At 33.3% G+C, this 25,536-nt stretch overlaps 1 protein-coding gene across 2 annotated transcripts in view; it reads right to left on the bottom strand.

The window, feature by feature from the left end:
* FCHSD2 (FCH and double SH3 domains 2) overlaps nucleotides 1-25,536 on the bottom strand; it is a 241,716-nt gene that overhangs the window by 186,532 nt on the left and 29,648 nt on the right. For both annotated transcript variants that reach the window (XM_023521654.1, XM_011377401.2), the window contains exon 2: nucleotides 25,104-25,201. In XM_023521654.1, the coding sequence (XP_023377422.1) occupies nucleotides 25,104-25,159 (56 nt within the window). In that variant the 5' untranslated portion in view covers nucleotides 25,160-25,201. The remainder of the gene's footprint in view (nucleotides 1-25,103; nucleotides 25,202-25,536) is intronic.

Genomic DNA, 25,536 nt, shown 5'->3' with positions numbered 1-25,536 from the left:
TACAAAAAAATAAAAGTAAATATTTAAGCTACTTATTTAGTACCCTTTAAGCTTAGACGTAACTCTTCATGAAATAAGGGTGAAAGAAGTGAAGTGTGCAAGAAAACAGGAACTATTTTACTCTGAACATGCATATCGACTAATTTTAAAACTCTCAGTGGAATTTTTAGTTGTTATTAAACAACTGCATGTCTACGAAGTAATTTCCTATTCTAAAGAAAGAAAATGAATCTAAGATGACAACTACTCAAAATCAACATCATCAATATTAGGAAATAAATTATGAGTCACCACATCCAGAGAGCAGAGCAAAAAAATCCTCTGATAATCTCCAAATTAGATATGAAGGCATTTGTTAAAATTCACTATCGGTTTCTGATAAAACCTCTGAAAATATTAGTGAGCGCTATAATTAAACAGACAGATAAGAACAAGTATTGGCAAGGATGTAGAGAAATTAGAACTCTCATATGGTGCTGGTAGGAATGCAAAATGGTGCAGATGCTTTGGAAAACGGTCTAGGAATTCCTCAAAAGGTTAAACATGTCACCGTATGCCATAGTAGTTATTTGTAGGTATACAGCAGTCCTCTCCTTATCTGAGAATAATACATTTTAAGACTCCCAGTGGATACCTATAACTGTGAATAGTACCAAACCCTTATATACATTATGTTTTTCCCTATACATACATACCTTTTCACTTAAAGCAAGCACTTTATGGCTTCTCTCTGGCATATTCAAATTGCCAGGATCACTGCATTTGCTCTTTGGGGCCATTACTAAGTAAAATAAGGGTTACTTAAACACAAGCACTGTGATACCATAACAGTCAATCTCATAAGTGAGACTAACGGGCGGGTAGCATAAACAGCATGAATATGCTGGACAAAGAGATGATTCCTGACTCAGGTGAGACAGAGAAGGATGCTGCGAGATTCCATCACGCTGCTCAGAACAACATGGAATTTCAAACTTATGAACTGTTTATTTCTGGAATTTTCCATTTAATATTTTCAGACCACAGTTGACTATAACTAAAACTGTGGAAAGAGAAACCGCAGATAAGGGGGGGGACTACTGTATACCAAAGAAAACTTAAAACATATGTCTACGCAAAGCCTGTAAGTGAATGTTCATAGCGACATTATTCATAATAGCCAAAAAGTGGAAAAAAGCCATATGTCCATCAACTGATAAACAAGATGTGGCATATTCATATGATGTAATCGTAAAAAGGAATAAAGTACTGATACATGCTACAATATAGATGAACCTCAAAAACATGCTAAGTGAAAGAAGCCAGACATAAAAGGCCAAGGCCATATGTTATAAGATTCTATTTATACAAAATTCCAGAATAGGCAAGTCCAGAAAGACAGAAAGTAGATTAGTGATTGCCAATGGTTAGGGAGTTGAGATAAGTTTGCCATTATTTCAAAAGTATTTTTTCTTTCAACTAGATAAAGTATAAAGTTCATATGGAAAAAAAAATTTAGAATAATTATAAAGATCTTGAAAAAGAATAATATTAAAAAAGACCTACCTCACCAGATAGTAAAAACTAATTTTAAAAGCAACAGTAATTAAAACAGCTTGGTAAGAGAACATGAGTAATCAGAGAGATAATGAAACATAGGTCAGAAATACACCCAAATACACATAAAAATTTAGTAACTGAAAAGAAGACATTTCAATTCAAAGGGGAAAGGATGGATTATTTAGTAAATGGTACTGGGACATCTTTATAGGAAGACACAATGTTAAGTAAATGTTAAGTATGTATATAGCATACTATCTTTTCATATAAAAATATTTACATGTATATGCTGCATTATGATAAGTACAATACTTCTCAATTACAATAGTTCCTCAAATGAAAAACTGTTCCATGCAAAAATGCCTACTGTGGTCCCCTTAGGAATCACTGTGATAGAATTCCCTGAAATATTTAACATGAAACTAGCCTAACAATGGCTCTACATGAAGAAACGAACTAGTTATAGTGACAGAAGATCTTTTACTGCATTCTTATTTGTATTTATTTGAATTTATATCATGTATATATGCATACATATTTTTATCGAGGTGAAATTTATATGACATACAATTAACCATTTTAAAGTGTACGATGCAATAGCATTTAGTGCATTCACAATGTATGCAACCAACACCTCTCCCTACTTTCAAAACTTTTTAATCACTCTAGAAGAACACTCCATAATCATTAGGTAATCACTCTCTATTCCCCCTTCCATTCCCCCGGTGACAATTTAATTTTCTCGCTACTGATTTTCCTCTTCTGGATATTTCATATGCATAGAATCATATAATATGTAGCCTTTTGTGTCTGGCTTTCACTTAGCATGTTTTCAAGGTTCATCCAAGTTGTAGAATGTATCAATACATCATTCCTTTTTTTGACTGAATAATATTCCACTGCACGGATATACTATAATTTGTTTATCCATTCATCCACTGATGGACATTTGGGTTGTTTCTACATCTTCACTATTACAAATAATGCTACTATAAACATTTGTTTATTATAAGTTTCTATGTAGAGATATGTTATAAGTTCTCTTGGGTATATACCTAGGAGTGGAACTGCTGGGTCATATGGTAATTCCATGTTTAATTTTTTGAAAAACCATCAAACTATTATATTTTATATTCCTACTGCCTATTTTTTAAATTTAATAGTTAAATAAAACCAACCTTTCAAAATAAATTATACTACATTCATTGAGAAGAATCCTATATAGCCACTAACAAGAATGTGGTAGATCTATATGTACTGGTATGGAAAGATATCCTCAATGAATTCATGCAATAAACACTTACTTACTGACTGGCTATCACAGGCTAGACATTGTACAGGTACTAATGATATCACAGTGAATAAGACAGACATCCAGTAGGACTAACAGATAGCAAACAAATCATTATACAAGAATGGTTTATTGGTAAATAGGATAATAATAAGTACTATGAAGGAAGTTACAAGATATTATCTAATACATTTTAAAAACTTCAGGAAAGTATGTAAAGCAAGATCTCATTTTATCTTAAAAACATGTTAATATATACCTTTATGCAATATAGATACTTGTGTACACTCATAAATACCTAGAAAATACTCATGGGGGCAGGACACTCAAATAATGTATGGCAGTTCAAAACTATCTTGCAAGAGCCTTAAAAATGTTCATACACTTTGACCCGATAACCTACTTCAGAGACTCTATCTTAAAAAAATTTTAAGTTCAAAGCCATTTAATAGTGAAATAGTATAAAAAACCTAAACAGTAGAAGAATGTCTAAGTATGGTTGATCCAATAACTGAATATTATTTAAAAGTGTTTACCAAAAGTTCTTAATTTCCAAAATATTTTTATGAAAAAAATGTACAAAATTGCGTATTTAATATCATATATGTAAAAAAATAAAAAGTAATACCAGAAGAAAATTAAAAATAAGGATATATGGCAAATTTTTATTGTTAAAGGAAGGAGGTATAAGACTCTTATTTTCTACTCTGATTCTATGTTTTTTCCAATAATTATCTATTATTTCTACAAAGATATAAAAGTACAAATTTTCAATTCATCCACTTATATTTAAAAAAATACATTCCATATCATATAAAAAGAAATAAGAATAAAAATCCTTGCAATAAATAATTCTTTAATAAAATCTAATGTTTTAAATAATTTTCCTAAAACAAATCTGATCAAACCATTCTCCGGCTAACATTTCTGAAATGACTCATCACTCCCAGAATAAAGATCTAAAAGCCTTTAACATGACAGAAGAGGCTGCTGACCGTCAGAACTTAACTGCTAGTATGGCTTCATCTCTGTAAACTCCTCCATTCACATAGTAGGCCCCAGCTAAGTTTCTTGAAAGGACCAGTGGGCTCATGCTTTCATACTCTAGCAAATACGGTCCTTTTTCCTTAAAATTCCCTTCCCCTCATTTGCACTAAACCTTCCTCGTCCTTCTAAATTTAGCTTAACCATGACCTCCTCTGAGAAGTCTTCCTTGAATTACACTTGTGATTTAAATACCCGTCTTCTGAGGTCCTCTAGCATGTATGTAACACAGTACCTGCTTCAAGTATTATAATTGTCTGTGAATCAACTTTGGAGTTCTCTGGAAGCAACGAGTTTACTTTTCATTTTATATGTGTAGCACAGTGCCTGAACAATGTAGTCGTTCAATTAAAGTTTGCTGAGTAAATAAATAAATGAATGGATAGAAACTATATAATCAGGTTTGACTCTATAAGTTTGAAATAAATAGCTCCGTTGGTTAGCTCTGGGACAGGCAGAACCAAGATCATAATCTATAACCACATGGACCAGTTAAGTTTCTTGATGTTGGTCAGATTGTGTCAATTAACACAACTATTTTGTATAAGTGAGCTTTAAAAACCAAGGCAGGTGTGGACAGTGAAGGATTAACCTTCCTAAAGGGAGGTATAGTTTTTGTGCTTGGCTTCTGGGAAGTAATCTCTTAACTTTTGGAATGTCATGCCTGATAAGAGAGTTTTTGTTTACCTGGAGACCTTAAACCATGCCAGACAGTTTATGCTGACAATGTGATTTATTTGGGACAGAGGTGAGGTAGGGGTGTGGGGTGGAGGGATGCGTGGAGGTTAGGTCTGGAGATTAAAGTCAGACACATGGGCAGTCAATTATATTTAAGTGACACCTCTTCCCTTGGCTGATTTTAAAATATATCCTTTTGCTGTAATAAACCATAACCTTTAGTAAATTTTCAGTGAGTGTTGTCTAACCAATTATCAAATCTGCAGGTGGTCTTGGGGAACCCCAATCTTGAAGGTCATGTCAGAAGTGAGGGTGACCTTGGAGACCTCCAAACTTGCAGCTGATGTCAGAAACGAGGGTTGTCTTGGGGACTCCCAAACTCTGTAATTCATCACCAGAATAAGCAGAACACCTAAGAATGTTCAAATTATTAATGATGGTAGTCAAGGTGGGTTATCAATAACCATAATGGTGACTGTTAAAAATTAAAATAAATACGCCCACCAGAATAGCTAACATGAAAAAACTGATAACTATCTATATCGTTAAAGATATAAAGCAATGAAACTCTAACATGTTGGTGGGAATGTAAAATGATACAACCACTTGGGAAAAAATAATTGACGTTTCTTATATAACGTGTAGACAAAAAAGGGGCTTTGTAATAAATCTAAACAAAAGTAACCTCACAGGGTAGCCTGATCATAAATTCCTAACTAGGCAGGTCATGGTGTGTAGTCATGCCCCAGGCCTATACAAGGAAATTATTTGGCTCCTAATAAAGAATATTAATTTACCAATAACATTGATTATTTTCTGAATTTCAGGTATTCTACTAAATATGCGCTGGAAATATAAAGATGGGACATGGACTCTGCTCTCAAGGGATTCATTAGCATAAGGTATAAACAGATAATGCCAAAAACTACAAATGCTATTAGTCATAGAATGAAAAGTAGAAAGTGTTCTTATTTCTTATCGATTAGGTAACCTTGGGCAAATTAATTTTTCTGATTGTGCTTCAGTTTCCTATCAATTAAATGGGAATAAAAAGAATACCTACCACATAGGATTATTATAAGGATTAAATGAGTACACATTTACAAAGCACTTAGAATTGTCACATAGTAAATGCTAGAAAAGTATTTGGTAAATAAGTGAAAATATCACATTCCACAGTTTATAATTATGAAATTTAACTCAGTTTAAATATTTTGCCTAAAGGAATATGCAAAGCACTAACAAAAAATATGTTTTAAGTACTTTTGGTCTTAGATGACAGAGCCAAGTAGGAATCTCCCTTCTCCTCTCAGAAATGACCCCAAAACAACAAAAATAAAAAAACATAAATGCAAATATATGTTTCCAATAAAACTAGGAAACATAAAGTATAAATGGAATATAGCTCAAAAGAGAGACAATTAAACTGAAGAAAGCGGGTAAATATAAGGCATAAGGCTCCAAGACTTAAAAGGGAGTAGTGAGAGCAGATTTCTTCAAGTGTACTTTCTAAGGTATAAAACTTAAACTACATTTGCAACAACGAAAACACAGGACATGGGGTGGTGGAGGGTGTTCTGCTTGCTGTTCATAGTTTGAAGATCTAAAAACAGTACTAAATTAAGAATTATGTCAACAAGTAATTCTGGCAGAAATTAGGCAGCTAGTGTGGCAAAAAGACAGTAAGACAACTGCATTATGAATGGCCCTGCAGCAATCAATCTTCCCTGGCTGGGGAGAAATAAAATAAATTCATACACATAAGCCTGGTCAGAAAAAAATTACTATAAATTTGGATGACAATAGCTACCCTGAGATATCTACTACTGATATTCCAAAAAGTAGTATAGGAAAAATCCTCCTCATTCAAAAAGAAATAACTAAAAAGGAAGCAGGAACAGAATCTATATGACTATGAAATCTAGAAAAGAAGGAAAACAGGAAAAACCTAGTGGCAAAGGACACGCATGAGAAAAAGCTGCCATAGATCAGAAGAAATATGTAATCAAATATTTCAGATGAATTTTTAAAACTTAATTAAAAAAACTAATGAAGCAAATACCACTTAAATAGAATTAAAGAATGTCAAAGTTACAAGAGAATGAGCAGTGCTGATAGCAGGCATCCTGTCTGACTCCTGATTGGTCAGTCTTTCACCAATGAGTGTAATGTTTCCTGTGGGTTTTTCATATGTATCTTTATTATCTTAAGGATGTTTCCTTCTATTCCTAGTTTACTGAGCATTTTTATGATGAAAGAGTGCTGAATTTTGTCAAATGCTTTTTCTGCCTCTATTGATATAATCATGTGTTTTTTTTCCTTCATTCTATTAATATATTTCATTCTTTGATTTTCTTATGTTGACCTTTTCATTCCTGGGATGAATCTCACTTCATCATAGTGTATAATCCTTTAAATTTGTTGGATTCAGTTTGCTAGTATTTTGTTGAGGATTTTTGCATCAGTGTTCATCAGGAATGTGGATCCTTAGTTTTCTCACCGTATTTTTGTCTGACTTTGATGTCAAGGTAATGAGAACCTCACAGACTGTGTTAGGAGAGTCTAAGAAGGACTGGTATAAATTCTTCTTTAGTTGTTCAGTAAATTCACCCATGAAGCTGTCTAGTCGTAGACTTGCCTTTGTGAGATTTTTTTGATTACTGATTCAATCTCTTATTAAAGGTCTACTGAGAATTTCTATTTCTTCCTGAATGAGTTTTAGTAATTAGCGTGTTTCTAAAAATTTGTCTCTTTCATCCAGGTTATCCAATTTTTTGGCATATAACTGCTCTTAATACTCTCTTAAAATCCTTATTTCAGAAGCATCGAGAGTAATGTCCCCACTTTCATTTCTGATTTTAGTTGCTTGTGTCCTCTCCCTCTCCATCCTCCTCCCTATTTTTTAGACTAAATCTTTGACAATTTGTTGACCTTTTCAGAGAACTGACTTTGGTTTCACTGACTTACTCTATTATTTTTCTATTCTCTATTTCGTTTATCTCTGATTCAACCTTTATTATTTTCTTCCTTCTGCTGGCTTTGGCTTTGGTTTGCTCTTTTTCCAGTTCCTTAGGTGTAAAGTTAAGTGGGTTCAAGATCTTTCTTCATTTTTAATGTAGGTGGTTAGAGCTATAAATTTCCCTGAGTAGTTTCACTGCATACCATAAGTTCTGGTTTGTTGCATTTTTATTTTCCATCTTCTCAAAGTAGTTCTAATTTCCCTAGTGATTTCTTTTGAGCAACTTCTTGTATATTGTTTAACTTCCATATATTTGCAAATTTTCCAGTTTTCCTTATGTTAAGTGATTTCTATAGCTTCATTCCATTATGGTCAGAGAAAGTACTTTGTATGATTTAAATCATTTTAAATTGATAATTGTTTATGGTCCAACTTATGGTCTATCCTGGAGAAAAGTCCATGTGCACTTGAGAAGAACCTGTCTTCTGCTTTGTTGGTGGAGTGTTCTGTTTACGTCTGTGAGGTCGAGCTGGTTTATAGTATTTTTCAATGGAATAAAAGTGATGGTCCAGAAACAAATCAAAACATCTATGGCCAACTAATTTTCAACACGAATGCCAAGACCATTTAAAAAAGGAAAGAAGAGCCTCTTCAATAAATGCCATTAGGACAACTAAATTTCTACATACAACAGAATAAAGTTGCTCACCCCTAGCTCATTCCAGACATAAAACTTAACTCAAAATGGATCAAAGACCTAATGTAATAGCTAAAACTATGGAACTTTTAAAGGAAAGCAAGAGAGTATATCTTCATGACCTTGGATTTGGTAACAGATTCTTAGATAAAACACAAAGCACAATCAACAACAACAAAAAAAATAGGTAAAATGAACTTCATAAAATTTTAAAATGTCTGTGCATTAAAGGACATTATCAAGAACATGAAAAGACAACAGAATAGGAGAAATATCTACAAATCATATATCTGATAAACATCTAATATTCACACTATATAGAAAAATCTTTCAAACCTAAGAGACAAACAGTCCAATTTAAAAATGGGCAAAAGTATTAAACATACGTTTCTCCAAAGAAGATAGACAAATGGCCAATAAGCACATGAAAATATGTTCAACATCATTAGTTATTAGGGAAATACAAATCAAAACCACAATGAAATATTACTTCACATTCACTAAAAAAAAAAAAAAATGGAGAAATAAGAGCCCTCATACATTGCTGGTAAGAATGTAAAAATGGTGCACCTGCTATAGAAAACAGCTTTGCACTTCCTCAAAAAATTTTAAATGGAGTTACTATATGATGTAACAATTCCACTCTTCAGTATACTCTACTCAAAAGAACTAAAAATAGATATTAAAGCCAAAGCATGTAGACCAAAAGTTCATAGCAGCATTATTCATAACACTCAAAAAGTGGAAACAAGCCAAATGTCCATCAATAGATCGATGGATAAACAAAATGTGGTATACCCATACAATGGAAAATTATTCGGCCATAAAAAGTAACACATACTGACACATATTACAACATAGATAAATCTCAAAAACAGTATCCTAAGTTAAAAAAAAAAAAAGCCAATCACAAAATGCCACTGTATTAGTAGTGTTCTGCAGAGAAACAGAACTAATATGATGTGTATATGTAAAAAAAGATTTATTTTAAGAAATTGGCTCAAGTGATTATGGAGGCGGACAAGTCTAAAATCTGCAGGGTGGGATAGTAGGCTGGAGACTCAGAAAAGCCAATGCTACAATTTAAGTTAAATGCCACCAGGCTGGAGACCCAGGAGGGAGCCAATGATGCAGGTCAAGTGCAAAGGCCATCTGCTGCAAAATTACTTCTTACTCAGATAAGGTCAGTCTTTTGTTCTATTCAGGGCTTCAACTGATTGGTTGAGGCCACCCCACGTTATGGTGAATAATATACTTTACTCAAAAGTCTACTGATTTAAATGTTAATCTCACACAAAAACACCCTCAGAGAAACATCCAGAATAATGTTTTGACACAAATCTGGATACTGTGGCCCGGCCAAGTTGACATAAAATTAACTACTATAGTCATGTATTATATGACTCTATTTATATGAAATATCCAGAGTAGACAAATTCATAGAAATAGAAAGCAGATTAGTCAATTGCCAGGGCATTAGGGGAGGAGGTGAAATAGTGAATGACTGCTTAATCGGTATGAGGCTTCCTTTTGGGATGATAAAAATGTTATAGAATTACATAGCTGTGATGATCATACAACACTGTGAATGTACTGAAAGCCACTGAATTGTACACTTCAAAATGGTTAAAATGGTAAACTTTATATTATGCTAATTTTACTCAATTTTAATTAAAAAAAAAAAAGAACTTATTGATTTTTGCTGTGAATAAGATGTGGGCCCAAATTGTAAAGTACTATTGAATAGGGTCTCCTGCTGAGTCAATGGGACTTACAAACACAGAATTCCTAAGGGCTACAGAAATTGTATGCCAACAGCCAGAAAAGAGACAAATACCTGATCAAGAAAGTGCAGAGTTAGCCATGAAAGATCCACAGAAGTGCCCTCAAAATTTGGCAATCTAGAAATGGACAAATTCCTTGAAGGATACAAATTAACAGAAATTGAAAACTTGAGAAGCCATATACCAATTAAAAAGTATAATTTGTAATTAAAAGCTCATCTCTCAAAAAACAAAAAACAAAAACTCCAGGTCAAGATGGCTTCACTGGTTAATTCTATCAATCATTTAAGGAAGAAATAACACTGTCATACATAAACGCTTCCAGAAAGTAGAGAAGGGAACATTTGCGAACTCATTTTATGTGGTCAATATTACCCCGCAACCAAAACTTGAAAAGATATCACCAAAAAAACAACGACAACAACAACAAAAAACCCTATAGTAAATATCTCTTATAAGCACAGATGTAAAGCCCTTACCCAAATATTAGCAAATCAAATCCAGCGTTACATAAAAAGGATAATACGTAATGACCAAGTGAGGTTTATCTGAGGAATGCAAGTATGGTTCAATTCCAAAAATTAATCAGTGTAACTCACCACAGAACAAAGGAGAAAAGACTTACTACAATCATTTTCAAACATGCAGAAAAAATATATGGCAAAATCCAACATCATGAATTTAACCAAGGAGATGAAAGTGCTGAATACATTGATGAAAGAAACTGAAGATACAAATAAATGGGAACATATCTCATGTTCATGGATCAGAAGAATTAATATTGTTAAACTGTCCATACTACCCAAAGTCTATATATTCAATGCAATCTCTATCAAAATTCTAATGGCATTTTTCACAGAAATTTAAAAAATCCTAAAATTTGGATGGAAACACAAAAGATCCTGAATAGCCAAAGCAATCCTGAGAAAGAAGTACAAAGTTGGAGGCATCACACTTCCTGATTACAAACTATGTTACAAAGCCACAGTAATCAAAACAGTATGATACTGGCATAAAGAAAACATACAGACGAACAGAACAGAATAAAGAGCCTATAAATAAACCCATGAATAAGCAGTCAAATAATATTTGACAAGAGAGTCATGAATAGTCTGGGGGAAAAGGATAGTCTGTTCAATAAATGGTGTTGGAAAAATTGAATATTCACATATAAAAGAATGAAAATTGGACCCCTATCTTATACCACTCACGAAAATTAACTTGAAATGAATTAAAGACTTATACATAAGATCTGAAACCATAAAAGTCCTAGAAGAAAACATAAGGCAAAGCTCCTTGACACTGGTCTTGGCAATGATTTTTTAGACATGATACAAAAGCATAAGCAAGAAAAACAAAAATAAACAAGTAGGACTACATCAAATTAAAAACCTTCTATAAAGTAAAAGAAACAATAAACAAAATGAAAAGGAAACCTATGGATCGGGAGAAAATATCTGCAAACCATATATCTGATAAGGGGTTAATACTCAAAATATTTAAGGAACTCACAACTCAAGAGCAAAATAATAATAATCTGATTAAAGATGTACAGAGGACCTGAAAAGACAGTTTTCCAAAGAAGATATACAAATGGCCAACGGGTACATGAAAAGGTGCCCAACATCACTAATCATCAAGAAAATACAAAACAAAACCACAATGAGATATGACTTCACACCTGTAAGAATAGCTATTACTAAAAGGACAAGAAATAAGCATTGGCCAATGTGGAGAAAAGGGAACCCTGTGCACTGTTGCAGGGAATGTAAATTGGTATTATGGAATACAGTATGCAGGTGTCTCAAAAAATTAAAAACAGAACTACCGTATGATTCAGTAATCCCACTTCTGGGTATATCTGAAGAGAATGAAATCACTATCTGAAAGAGATATCTGCACACCCATGTTCATTGCAGCATTATTCACAATAGCCAAGACAAGAAAACAACCTAAGTGTTGAGGCCTCTCCCCAAATCTACCAACTTTGAATCTTAAGAGTAGGACCTAAGCATCTGTAATGTTGTAAAGTACACAGGTGAATCTTACATATACAATGCATTCTTGGCACCTACATTTGAATAAGCTATGTTTAATTCTGGGAATTCAAAATATTTCAAAGAAGACAATGTCATCACATTGTGATGGCAATATTCAGGAATCTGAAATAGCTCTATGATCTTCCTCATCATATAACCATCCTTCTCAGTCCCCTTCCTGACTCCACACTTCTCAACATCAAAGTGGTTTCAAAGTGGTTGAGGAGCACCACCTCTCAGATTTATCAAATGCAGTCTAAATAGAGCTGCTTTTTCTCTAGTTACATGTGTTGACCCACTGACTTATCTTAATTGGACATATTTAAACTTCTTTTCCTTTCAGCTCTTGATACACTCACTATAAGTAAAAATGTCATCAAACTGAGTTACCTGAAAAGAGACAATTTTATCACAAAGAAACTGAAGTCCAAGTTTGTTATGAATAGGCCTCAAGATGAAGAGAGTCACAAGAAATCTTCCAATGCTCTTTAACATAACATCCTTTAAGTAGAATTTAGGTCATTTTAGTAAAAATTGCATGATGACAGAAGATTACTATGCCCTCTCATTTTTCAAGTGGTGATATCATGGCACACACACAAAAGGACCTGAGGAAGGTGTCAACCCCCAGCTAAAACTGCATTTTCAAGTACAATCATGCACCCCTTAACAACAGGGATATATTCTGAGAAATGTGTCGTTAGGCAATTTTGTCAGTATGTGAACATCACTGAGTGTATTTACACAAACCTAGACTGTACAGCCTACTATACACCTAAGTTATATAGTATAATCCTGACTACAAACCTATACAGCATGTTACTGTACAGAATAACATGAGATTAAATCAAGCACAAGAGAAAATAATGCAATCAAGTGACATGGTAAACACGAGATGTATGAGGCTGCTATATGTAACATGGCATACTTCTTTATAACGAACTTTTTATAAGTAGAAAGAGTATACTCTAAAATAATGATACAAAGTGTAGTAAATACATAAACCAGTAACGGTCATTTATTATCATTATCAAGTATTATATACTGTGCATAATTACATGTGCTATACTTTTATATGACTGGCAGTGCAGCAGGTTTGTTTGCACCAGCATCACCACAAACAGGTAAGTAATTGCACTAAAACATTACAATATTACTAAAAGAAAATTTTCAGCTCCATTATAATCTTATGGGACCACCTTTGCATGCGGTCGGTCCATCGTTATGTGGTGCATGACTATAAACAAATTACTTTCCATTAAAATTTATCAATAAATATCAAGTTACCAAAATTATCTTGTCAGGAGATCCATAATCAAGTTCACCTTTCAACACCTCGACTTTAAGTATTTTCATCTATGATATATCATATTTAAGATCCAATTTAAGATGCCAAATTTTCTTTGCCAGGAAAAGAGTAGGGGACATTCATTAGTCAGATAATCTTTTATCGAAGTAGAATACACATTTCTTTGAAATCATGGCAGACAACACATAGCAAACATTTTTGCTATGTGATGCAAATTTTTCTATAGGATGCAAGTAAAAGTTAACCAATTTTTTACTGCATGATTTGTTTTTAAATATCTTTAGTGCGAGATACATCTTATTCCTTATCTGTGAATTACACTGTACATTTAAAAGATACATCATAAATCTTTCGCAGCCTTTGGCTTAGCAGAGTTACATAAACTTATACACTGAGGTCTTTTTCCTTGCTTTCTCCTTCCTTAAAATGGGACTGACACATAACAGCTTTGAGGTTTGAAGACTTAATACATGTGCATTAACATATCAAGACTAGACCTATATCAGTGACAAAAGACACACAAACAAAATAGGCCATTGTCAAAGTCACTTAAAATTTTTTAACAAAGTTTTACAATTAGTTACTATTATTCTTTTATATTTTTTATCGACTAATGGAACTTTGACTATCTGGTTATTTTCCTGAAAGGAAATTTAGATTATGTCTTCTCAGAAGACTATTGGTCCTCATGCAGATAGCTATACAAAATAAAACAATGTGATTGACTAACAGCAATTTATTTTCTAGGTAAGAAGCAATTTAATAACTTTTGTAACCTACTTGTTTCAAACATGTAGAATTTTTTTCTATTAAAGTGAGTTTACTAATATAAAGCATCATAAGATTACACACATATCTACCACCCAATATGAGCTGATTCTATGCTATTTGTGGAGTTTATTTTATTTTATGTACATTGCCAAAAAGTTAAAGATAAACATAATTAGGTGGTAAGAAAAAAAACCTTGCTACATAACAAGACTTTAGCTCTATTTGGAAACTTCGTATCCTTCAATTATCACCACAAAACTATCTGGTCTTAACTTACAACAAAAAAGACAGACTATAGAAATATATCAAAATATAATCTAAATCCCTGATATAATTATCAGGTGAGCCAAGAGTTCCCTAAAATTTCAGTTTCATACAATGCTGCAACAATCCCGAATGTGAAAAAACATGAAACCATGAAACCCCAGACCACGGATCTTCTTCCACTCCTGTACTAATTAGCCAGACTGAAAGATCTGCAAGGCACTAAACCTTACACCTCTGCTTTGAGGTTATACTATATAGCTTAGGTGTACAGTACTACTACTACTATTCTAAGTAGTAGTTCTTGAGACAAGATACTATACCCCATCCACAATGTCTGGACATGGTGGGCATGGAAAATGCTGTGCCCTCAATTATTTTAAATAATCCTAAGTGAGACAACTGTCTTCTACTTTCAAGAACACTGAATACAGCTATCAAAACCAGGGAAAGATGTTTCTATGTTCAATGGATTCCTGCCAAGAACTAATAAAGGCTGAGAAAATGTCTAAGTACCTAGGCTCTCTCACGGCTTGAAAATACTATGAAAATTTCACTTGATTTCAACTCCTATATCATACACCTGTAAAGGTAGTTTTCAATAAGAAAAAGAACTTAAATGTTAAACCCAGGTTCAAACTCAGTTCTTCCATTACTTAGTTCTCTGATCCCGGGCAAGTCTCTTAACCACTCTGAGCCTCAGTCTCCTTATCTAAAAAGTGGAAATAATAATAATAAATAGAATGCATAGTTGCTGGGAGGCTTTGAGATATAATGAATGTTCAACAGCAAGTGTTGACAAGGATATGGATAAATTAGAACTCTCATACATTGCTGGTAGGAATGTAAATTGGTGCAGTCCCTTTGGAAAACAGTCTGGCAGTTCCTCAAATAGTTTAGCATAGAGCTAACAGATTACCCAGAAATTCTACTCTTAGGTAAATATCCAAGAGAAATGAAAAAACTTACATATGAATGCTCGCATAAGTATCTTGCATAATAGCCAAAAGCGAAATAACCCAAATGTCTATCAACTGATGGATTAATAAAATGTGCTTTATCCAAACAATGAAATAGTTGGCAATAAAAAGGAATGAAGTACTCATAGATGCTACAACATTGATGAACCTTGAAAACATTATGCAAGTGAAAGAAACCAGTCACAACAGACCACATATTGTACCATTTCATTTATATGAGATGTCCAGAACAAGTAAGTCTATAGAAAGTAGATTAGTGGTTGCCTAGGTCTGGGTAAACGGAGGAAGAGAGGAAGGATGATGTCTAAGGGGTGCAGGGTATCTTTCTGTGGTAATGAAAATGTTCTAAAATTGATTGTGGTATTAGACTCATTTCTCTGAATACACTAAAAGCCACTAAATTATATACTTTGAATGAATTATATGGTATATGAATTATATCTTAATAAAGCTTTAAAAAAATTGCCGTGCTACAGCATACATACATTTATATATGGAATATCCAAACCCATATACCCAAAAGTAGAGGATTAAGATTATATAGGTATTAAATAGGCAAAAATAATCTTACCTATGTTTTTAAAGACAGCTAAATATCTTCCTTTAATATATCTGAACAGCAAACTTCCATTTTTAGCCATGATGAAGTAATTGGTAACAGACTAGCCCTCCTTGAGTAACATCTATAAAACTGGACAAAATATATAACTCTACTATTTTCAGGTACAAAACAACTGGCAGCACAGGAGGTATGAACTACGTTTGCTCCAGCATCTTATGTGGAGTGGTATAATATTAACTCTAAGTATACAGTGATAAATTAAAGATGCATGGTATAACACCTAGAACAACCACTTGAAAACAAAAAAAAAAAGGTAGAGCTAAAAATGCAAGAGAAGAAAATAGAATACTAAGAATATTCAATTAGCTCAATATAGCTGAGAATACTATTATATAAAATACCTCTATAGTAAAACAGAGAAAACAGTTCCCCAATAGAGCAAGTTGGCTAATAATGCAAAATACATTTTATTACAGAAACAATATTTTAAATGACAACTAAGATATAAAATCTTTGCATAAAGTTAGATCAAAATCTGAGGCTGGACAGGAATCTAACCACCTTATATATTCTCTCATTTGGGGACAAAACAATTTCACAATGCATAAAGAAAAGAACATAGTAGCACACACAGCCTATTTCCCCAACTCCAAACAACCAGCTGGAGACCAGTCATTTTATGAAGAGAAGTTTGTAAATCAAGTATTCTTAATACTTGTGCATATTAGAAATAAACTGTGAAGTCTATTAATGGCAAAACTTCACTAAAAACTAATTAAAAGCCAAAAATGACATTTTAGCATGAACTAATGTAAACTTTGATAATATGTTATGTTTAACAGACAGGCAATAAAATGTTACTAATAGTGAATCATTTTAGTTTTGAGAGTAGGTAATATTCACATAGTTCAAAAATTCAAAACATATCAAAAAAGGTATAGAATAGAAAACCCGTCTCTTGTTCCCATTCTCCTGCAGCCAATGGGGGAAAAAACAAATACCACTAAAATATAATCAAGGGACATATACTCCCAATTGTTTCCTGTGGGACCACAGACATGGTAACACTTTTCATAACACCAGAAATGAAATTTTCTTTTTGAATTGGAATTATTGCAAAGTTTGCAAAACAGAAAACATCTGGATGACAAGACACTCATGCATAAATACCAAAAAGGAGATCAAATGGAATGTTAAAATAAGCATGACTAAGGAAAACTGCGAGGACACAATAAAATGAAATTAAAATATCAGCTAAGGTTCTGTTAAGTTAGTCCTGACCAGCACATGACAGGAAATCTGCAGCAATGGAACAAAAGAAGAGGGTTACAAGTTTCTATGCTTAGTTCCCAAATTAGTCACTGAAGAGCCAACAGTACAAACCAGACTTACAAACTCCTGCTTATGCACCAGATCACTCCTGAAGACTGACACCAACAAAACAGAAAGGCATGTATGCGGGATTCAAATGAACATTCGAAGAATTTACAAAGAAAAACATTAATTTACCACCACAGGCCTCCTCAGGTAAAAGGCTTCATACATCATACTTGCAAGACTGAATTGCCAATCCTCAATCATTAAGAGGCAAATTATAAGGAAAAAAATAAGAGCTAGGAGTAATTCTAGCTCTTATTTGTCCTTCTTCAATTTGTTTAGCCACTTCACTACTTATTAATGCTTTCACCTGAGAAGTAAAAGGAGCTCAGCAAAAATACAACTGCCTGGAGGGCCCTCTGACCACCATTTCTCTAAATTATCAGAAGACCAAACATGGAAAGATATTTAACCACTCCTGTATCCCTAAAAAAGAGAATCAAGAGGCCCCTGGCCTACTGGCCCATTACCCATGGCAAATACAAACACCTATTCTTGACCAAAGACACTGAATTCATAAGTAGTTGGAAGGAGGGGATACCAATGGTTTCTAAAGAGTTCCTTATTCCCAATCTGTTTGGGATAACTGGTATTCCAGCTGTATCTTTCATGATCTAACCCCAAAATATTTTTTGCACTTTTATGGACAGCACTAGGAGTAATTAGAAATGGGTCCCTGTGACAAACAGGGCAAAACAGTAATGTGGCAAAAGCCATATTAGTGCCACCGATACCTCAACAAGAAGATAATCACATTCCCAGCCTCCTTTGTAGCTAGGAATTTATGGGTATATGAAACAACTTCATCCAATGAGTTATAAGGGAAAGTCTATTGGGATAATTTCTGGTAGAAACTGTCTTCCTAGTAGAAGGAAAGGAGAAGAGAAAGGGAGGGAAATTTACATAAAGAGAAACTGTCCTTCCCGCCTCTTTTCCCATCTAAAGTTATATGAGAATATCATGCTTGGAGTTGCAGAAGCCATCTGGCAATCATGAGGAATCATTACCTACACACAGAAAGATGGAAGGTAACTAGGACTGCTGAACTTGGTGAAGGGAATTCTTTAGTATTACTTGAACAGTTTATCTTTGAGGTTCATTACATTTTTCTGACCTACGAGTTAACTCTTTAGGAGATAAATAAGTTACAGTTCATAATTTCTGAATCGATGTTCTCAATTAACAAAACTACAGTCCACATGCAGTTATTGAGCTTCCGTTATGTTCTACACACTATGCAATACAGCTGGTATGCATCACTGTGTTTAATTACCAAAATAACCCCATGAGGTATTACAATTATTACCATTTTATGGTGAGAAACATGAGGCTCAAAAATGTTCAAGTGACTTGTTATGGCATGTGGCCAAAGTCACACAGTTAATAAGAGATTAAGAACTAGAATTTGCACCCAGGTTGTATGCCTCTAAGCAAGTGCTCTTTTCAGTTTATCACAGCTACCCTACCACACAGATCACCTTCACCATCTCATACTGCATACCTGGGTGTGGCTAAAAAGACCAAAACAAGGAAAAGTACACATAAAAATTCTTCGACACCTCTATTCTTAACCAGAATAGTGGATAACTTTCATTATGAGCCCTTAGTTTCATTCTACTTGGCTCATAAAAGTATTCTCCATTCAAGTCTATAAATCATAAGATAACTTCTGCAGTGGGCTGTAACGGCTATGCTGTTCAGAACAAAATCTTCGAATTTTAGGATCAGATAAGGGTCTATGAGCAATGGTTTACGAGCTCATAAATCATGAAGCAGCAATAGGACGAGGTATTATTAAAAACCTGACCCAATTCAAGTAAGCAGTGGTTTGTGACAAAAAGTTTTATTAAATAAACCCTTTCAAATTATATTTCCCTATTTCTTCTTCTGCCCAGTTTGTATCTCCTTAGTTTCCTTCTTCATAAGTAATAATAATGTGGAAGTATATGTTTACAATTTAAATTCTTTTAGTCAGTTGAAGTTCCATGTTATCTTTCAATTTTGAAATCAGGTAATCTTTTTTTTCCTCTCAAAGAAACATTAAGTATGGTCCTACTTGATCTTTCTCTTTGTAGCCTTGTTTTTTTAAAAATTCTCCATCTCATGATTTATGTCATTTTTAAGCTCTGATTTGAAAAAACATTAGATTGAGAAGCAATGATTGTTGAATGAATGAAAAAAGACCAAGGTCCAGTACCTGATCTGCTACTTCTAGTTTTTATCATATCTAAAACAGGACTGATTGCAAGACACATTATGTTTCACTCTGAAAAAAATGCTGCCAATTAAACTGATACAATGTCCCATCACATACAATTTTTATTTACACTTATTAAAAGAGCTCTCTTAAAGTTATTTAGTCAGATTTTTAGCAAATATTACTTGTGAATAATTTTTAAAAGATAAATGAAATAAATTGGGGCATAAACTGGTCACATTCAGAGTAATTCGAACACTTCTGAATTAATTTTTGATTCAGTCATTGACACCCATGTTTTTCAAAACAATATCATAACTCTCTGCAATCAAAAGCCTGGACTACCCAAGATTTGTATTCTAAACCTTGGTATTTTCTTCCAAGCCTGCTGATATCTATTCTGCAAGTTCTATGCATAAAGAGACAATGACAACTGCATCATGGCCAAAAGCTATCGTAAGACGTATCTATATTTCAGAAGCAAAAGAATGTAAAAAAGAAAAAAAAGTGTTTCTCTTAGAATTAACGAAACACCATAACTTCCTTTATTATCTTGAATAAGACAACATCTTTTCCCTGGCTTCAATTTGCACTAATAATAGTAGCTACCAATGCTGAATAGCTACCACACTGGGCATTTCGCATATCTCATTTAACTCTTAAAGAAAAGCAAAACAGTAGGCATTAATCTTGTTTTATATACATGAAATACAAAGCTCAGAGAACCTTAGTAACTTCTCCAAGATTACCCAACTAGTAAGTGGCAGAGCTGGGTTTCCATCTCTGGTCTACCTTCAAAGTCCTTACTCTTTCCACCACTTCAGTGGTTCTTAAAATTTAGTGCATGTAAGAATCAGAGCAGGAAAAATGCTGCAAATACTGCACATATGCGCAAATCATATTGCTGATAAAATATATATATGATGTATCATATATATCTCACAACTCAATAAGAAAAAGACAAATAACTCAAAAAATGGGCAAAGGATCTGAATAGACCTAAGAAGATATACAAATAGGCAATAAGCACACAAAAAAAATGCTCAAAAAATGCAAATCAAAGCCACAATATGATACCACTTCACACCTATCAGAAGAGCTATAATCAAAAGACAGACAATAACAAGTATTGGCAAAGATATGGAGAAACTGCAACCTTCATAAATTATTGCTGGTGGGAAGATAAAATGGTATAGCCGCTTTGAAAAACAGCTTGAAAGTTTCTCAAAAAGTTATACACAAAGTTCCCATATGAACCAGCAATTCCACTACTAGGTAATATACCTAAGATAAATGAAAACATAAATCCACACAAAAATTTGTACATGAATGTTCAAAGGAGCATTATTAACAATAACCAAATAGTCCATCAACTGATGAATGGATTAATAAAATGTAGTATATCCATATAATGGAATAGCATTTGGCAATAAGAAAGGAATTGAAGTACTGCTGCTATAACAGGATGAACCTAGAAAACATTATGCTAAGTAAAAGCCAGTCACAAAAGACCACATATTGTATGATTCCATTTATATATACTCTATTTCCGTAGAGAGAGAAAGTAACTGCTTAAGGCTGGAGAAGGTGATGGGAAATGATTTCTAATAGGTACAGTTACTTTAAAGCAGGACAAAAATATTCTTAAGTTAAAATGCAATGGTTGCACCACCCTATGAATATACTAAAAAACTTTAAATGGGTTAATTGTATGGTATATGAATTGTATCTCAATAAACCTTTTTTTTTTTTTTTTAACTCTCTGGACCAGATTACCTTTAAGGTTCCTTTCTAGATATAAAAGTCTCATAGTATCCATAAAAACAGACTTCAAAATCTAATCCCCAGTGACTCCCATGAACCTACAGCTTAGAGAAAGTATCATACAATATAGCAATTCCTCACTTGAGGTCAATAGACCTCCAGGTGTCTACAAAGGAAAGGCAGGTGCTTCTTGAGCCAGTTTCAATTTTTCAGAACATCTGTGAGAAACCACTTAGCCTTCTCTGAGTTACATTTTAAGTATCTTTGCCTTTGGCTGGTTTCATGTTAGTAGTTTTAAAATGCTGATTCAAAGCTTGATTGACAGTTCAATATATAAAAAGTAAAAAATAAGAAAACAAATTAGTTAAAATGTATTTTTGATAGGCAAAATGTTTCAAAGAATGGGACCCATTATGAGCTCCTTGGTTAAAAGCTTGGGAAATACAAATATAGGGGAAAGTACACTCATCTAGAAATCCGGAGAAAGAGCTTAGGGTCCTCCTCAGTATGATTCACTTCATGTCATTGCCTCGGTTTCCATTTTCATCTATAAAATCAACAAATGTGATAGTATCCACCTAACTCTAAAATTCCATGATTTTTCCATACTATATAATGACATCCTAAAAAATGTCTGTGAAAAAGGTAGTTCTTTATATTCTGGGTCCTTGCAAAGAACTTTCGTTACTGACTCTACTTAACATATCATAGAAATAAACAATACTAAATACATAATACTAATAAACAATACATAGACTTCAGTATTTAGAAACTTTTAAGTGACCTTAAAAAGCAAAGAGAGAAAAAAATAATAATAAATTAAAAAGAAAGTAAAGTAGCTTATCTACTGCTTACAGCAAAAGTCAACAGGAAACACTTAAAATCTTCCCAAAGCATGGAATGTTCCTGATTAACAACAAATGAATTCTCTCTCTTTCCCATACTTTACTCCCAACCATCAGCTTCCGAATGCATCCGTGGAAGAAATGCATCCATGGAAGGGGAAGAGAGCAAAGGAAAAATAACCATCAGAAATGGTCTCTTCCCTTCAAAATTCCAGAAGATTAGAAGGAGAGAGGGGAGTAGGAACTAGCAATAACCCAGCATAGAATTCTCCTATTTAAAGCTTAACGCAGTGGTCCTTTTTTTTTTTTTTTAATTTCTTTTAAAGTCATAAAAACTTTTCTACTACTGATGTATTTATATGAAGAATAAAAATCTATCTGCACTTTGAGTGAATTCATACTAACTTAAATCAACCATAACACTGCTACAGGAGCCATCAGTGAGAAGGAGTGCTATCTGTGGGGTTTCAGGGAGAGGGGTGGTGGGAGCCTCAAAAAAAAGAAAAAAGCAGGCAATATCTTTTACAACATAATACATATAAAAACCCAAGTTCAGAGATTTCTAATGAATTTTTAAGGTCATTCCACTTGCTAGAACTGACCAGAAACGCCAGAACACCTCATAAATACCAAGAGTAGGCAATTTTCAACTTCCAATTCAAGATTATCATTGAAAAAAAAGCAAATCATAAACCTAAACTTATGTTTTAGGACGTAATATAGTATCCTGCTCACAACTATATATTACTGAAAGGATTCATTCCACTAATTTAATATAAAAGAACACATCGATTCCTTTAAAATAATGAAAAATCCATTAATCCTTGTTGCACCAATAATCTCTGTATTCACACATTATACATAAATACAGACATACTTTGCATCAAATGGCACAGTACGTCTTAACATATCCACATGTATCAAAGTATAACACAAACTCAACAGACACTATAGCCCCTACAAATGGAGCTTATAAAACATCTCACCTAAAAACAAATAATGTATAGTTAAATATAACCAGTTACATTCATTTAAAAATTCTTCCAGCCTAAATAAAGGGTATAAAGATACAAAAACCAATAAGACTTAGCTCCTGACTTCAAGGAATTCACAGGAGGGAAGCCAGAAGCATGTGCAAAATCAATTCTCTGAGATCATAGAAAAAAAAAACTTGCAAACTTAGTGAAACCAGAATATGCCAGGTAAAAAAGTGGGGAAAAGCAAAAAGAACAACACATGAAAGGCATGAATTTAGAGAGCACAATTAAACAGAAGTTCTGAGTGGCCAAGGCAGGGGGAATAAGGAGGAAGGATGTATAGACATAAAATGGTAGTAATTAAGCCAAGAAAGGAAGCTTGCAGCTGGGTTGCAAAAGGCCCTACATGCTATGACAAGGTCTTTAGTCTTTATCCAGAAGGCCACGAAGAACCTGATATATAATAAACACTGTTTTTCACAAGACAGGAGGCATGGGGGACAATTGGAAGATATGAGAACACTACTGCAATAATTAAGATATTACTGCAATAATACAAGTAAAATGTGATAGGGTTAATAATAACACAAATAACTAGACAGTAGGAGCAACAACCTATGTCACCTTAACAGCGACTGTGTCTTCCTTCATACATTTGACCATAAGCTCTAGTACCGAGGTATAAGCAATAGAGGAAAAAGAAAAGAATGGAAGCAAGAAGTCTTTATAAACCATAACCAACAGGACGTAATAACCACTAACCACCCATACCCCACAGAAGATCATTACTTACACACTAGTTTCGCCTTCCTAAAAAACTGCTTCTGAAAATGTATTTTTCTTCATCTAGAGAATTCTACTAAAATACCTTAGTTCATTTAATAGATGTTAAAAACTGAATTCTTAACCATATAAAGAGTTTCAGGTATCTTGTCCAAGAATTATTTGAGTCTAAAAATTTCCCTGTGGCCATAAGAAAAATAAAAAGAAACAAATACAGAATTAGAGTATTTTAAATAGAGTCAAAAAACAACGATCTTGGTATATCTATAAGACTGGATAAGAATAAATTTATATGCCTTAGTTAAAACCCTGAAAATATAGGTATAAAGTACAAATACTCAAATAGTATCTAAATTAAATATGGGGGAGGAAATTAAAACCTTTAAATTAAAATCTTTGGGCTACATACAATTCAGCTATCCAAACATATATGATTTTATTATAACATATAGTTAATATTTTTCATGAAACCAACATGAAGTTGTGCACCACAGGAAAAACAGGCAACTGATAAGGCTTTAAGACCCAATTCCAATTTGATAAATGTATTACTGCTTCAATATGCAAATCATAGTCCATCCTTTATCAAAATGTTTGTTAAAAGTGTCAGTTTGTATTATAGGATTGTTAAATAAAATAGTGGCATTTCTTTCAATAAAATACTTCCCTCTATAAAGAAAGATACTGATTTTTACCATGCTAGCACAATGTCTTATCTACTACATTCAAAGTTATCTTAGTTATGAATATAGGTAACTTTAATGATAAAATCTGATAAACACACTTCCCATTAAATTTAATGTTCAAAGTTATATTTGTCATGTTCTAACCAATAATACCAGTCTCTAATCATCTGAGTTTGACTGGCACATCCCCAGATATTAACCATTAACCAGGGATGTTAGTTTAAAAATCTGTGAAATCATTAAGGTGAATGAATGTTACAATTCAGTAGAAAGATTAAATAAGAATTTCAACTTCAGTTATTATAATTTGACAGATAAACTTTTAAGACCCTTGTTTTTTCATAATAATATGTGTAGGTTATAGGTTCCCCCATTAAAGGAAAAAAAGTTTGTATTGTGTTAATTCTAGCTGTAATTTCTAGCTGAGTCAAAGCTCTAACAGCCTCAAAGCAGGAAATCCAAAAGGAAATTCCAGCATCAGTTCCTGGGGCTTGGTAACTCAAAGCTTCTTTGAAACAGAGATACAGAAGTCCTCAAACTATTTTCTATAACCTTACCTCATATCTTCAAGCAAATCACATTCTGCTTGATGTTTGGCTTGAAGTTTTGTCATCTGCTCAACTTGAATATTTTTCAGTTCTTGTGTAACTTTCACCTAAAATATATCATACATTTATGAAGGCCTTACTGTAACTTTAACCAAAATTAATAAATAATTATCATCATCATCATTAACACTTGTCAGAATATTACACCTCTTGCTTGAGAACAGAAATCCCCTGGAGAACAGAAATCCACTATTAGCCATCTAATATTGTTTACTGAAGATACTTAATGAAAAAAACTAGCCAAATAACCTGAAACAGAGGAGAAATGTAAGTACGCAAGTATCAAAATTACAGATTAAAGAGGTGTAAAATAAACTGTCATCCAATTTCATGCACAAGCTCAGCACATATCTAGGACTTCATAAAGTTTTAAAGGTGTCTG

Source organism: Pteropus vampyrus, unplaced genomic scaffold (assembly GCF_000151845.1).
Source record: "Pteropus vampyrus isolate Shadow unplaced genomic scaffold, Pvam_2.0 Scaffold311, whole genome shotgun sequence".
Taxonomy (NCBI): Eukaryota; Metazoa; Chordata; class Mammalia; order Chiroptera; family Pteropodidae; genus Pteropus; species Pteropus vampyrus.
This window is presented reverse-complemented; position numbering and strand designations above follow the sequence as displayed.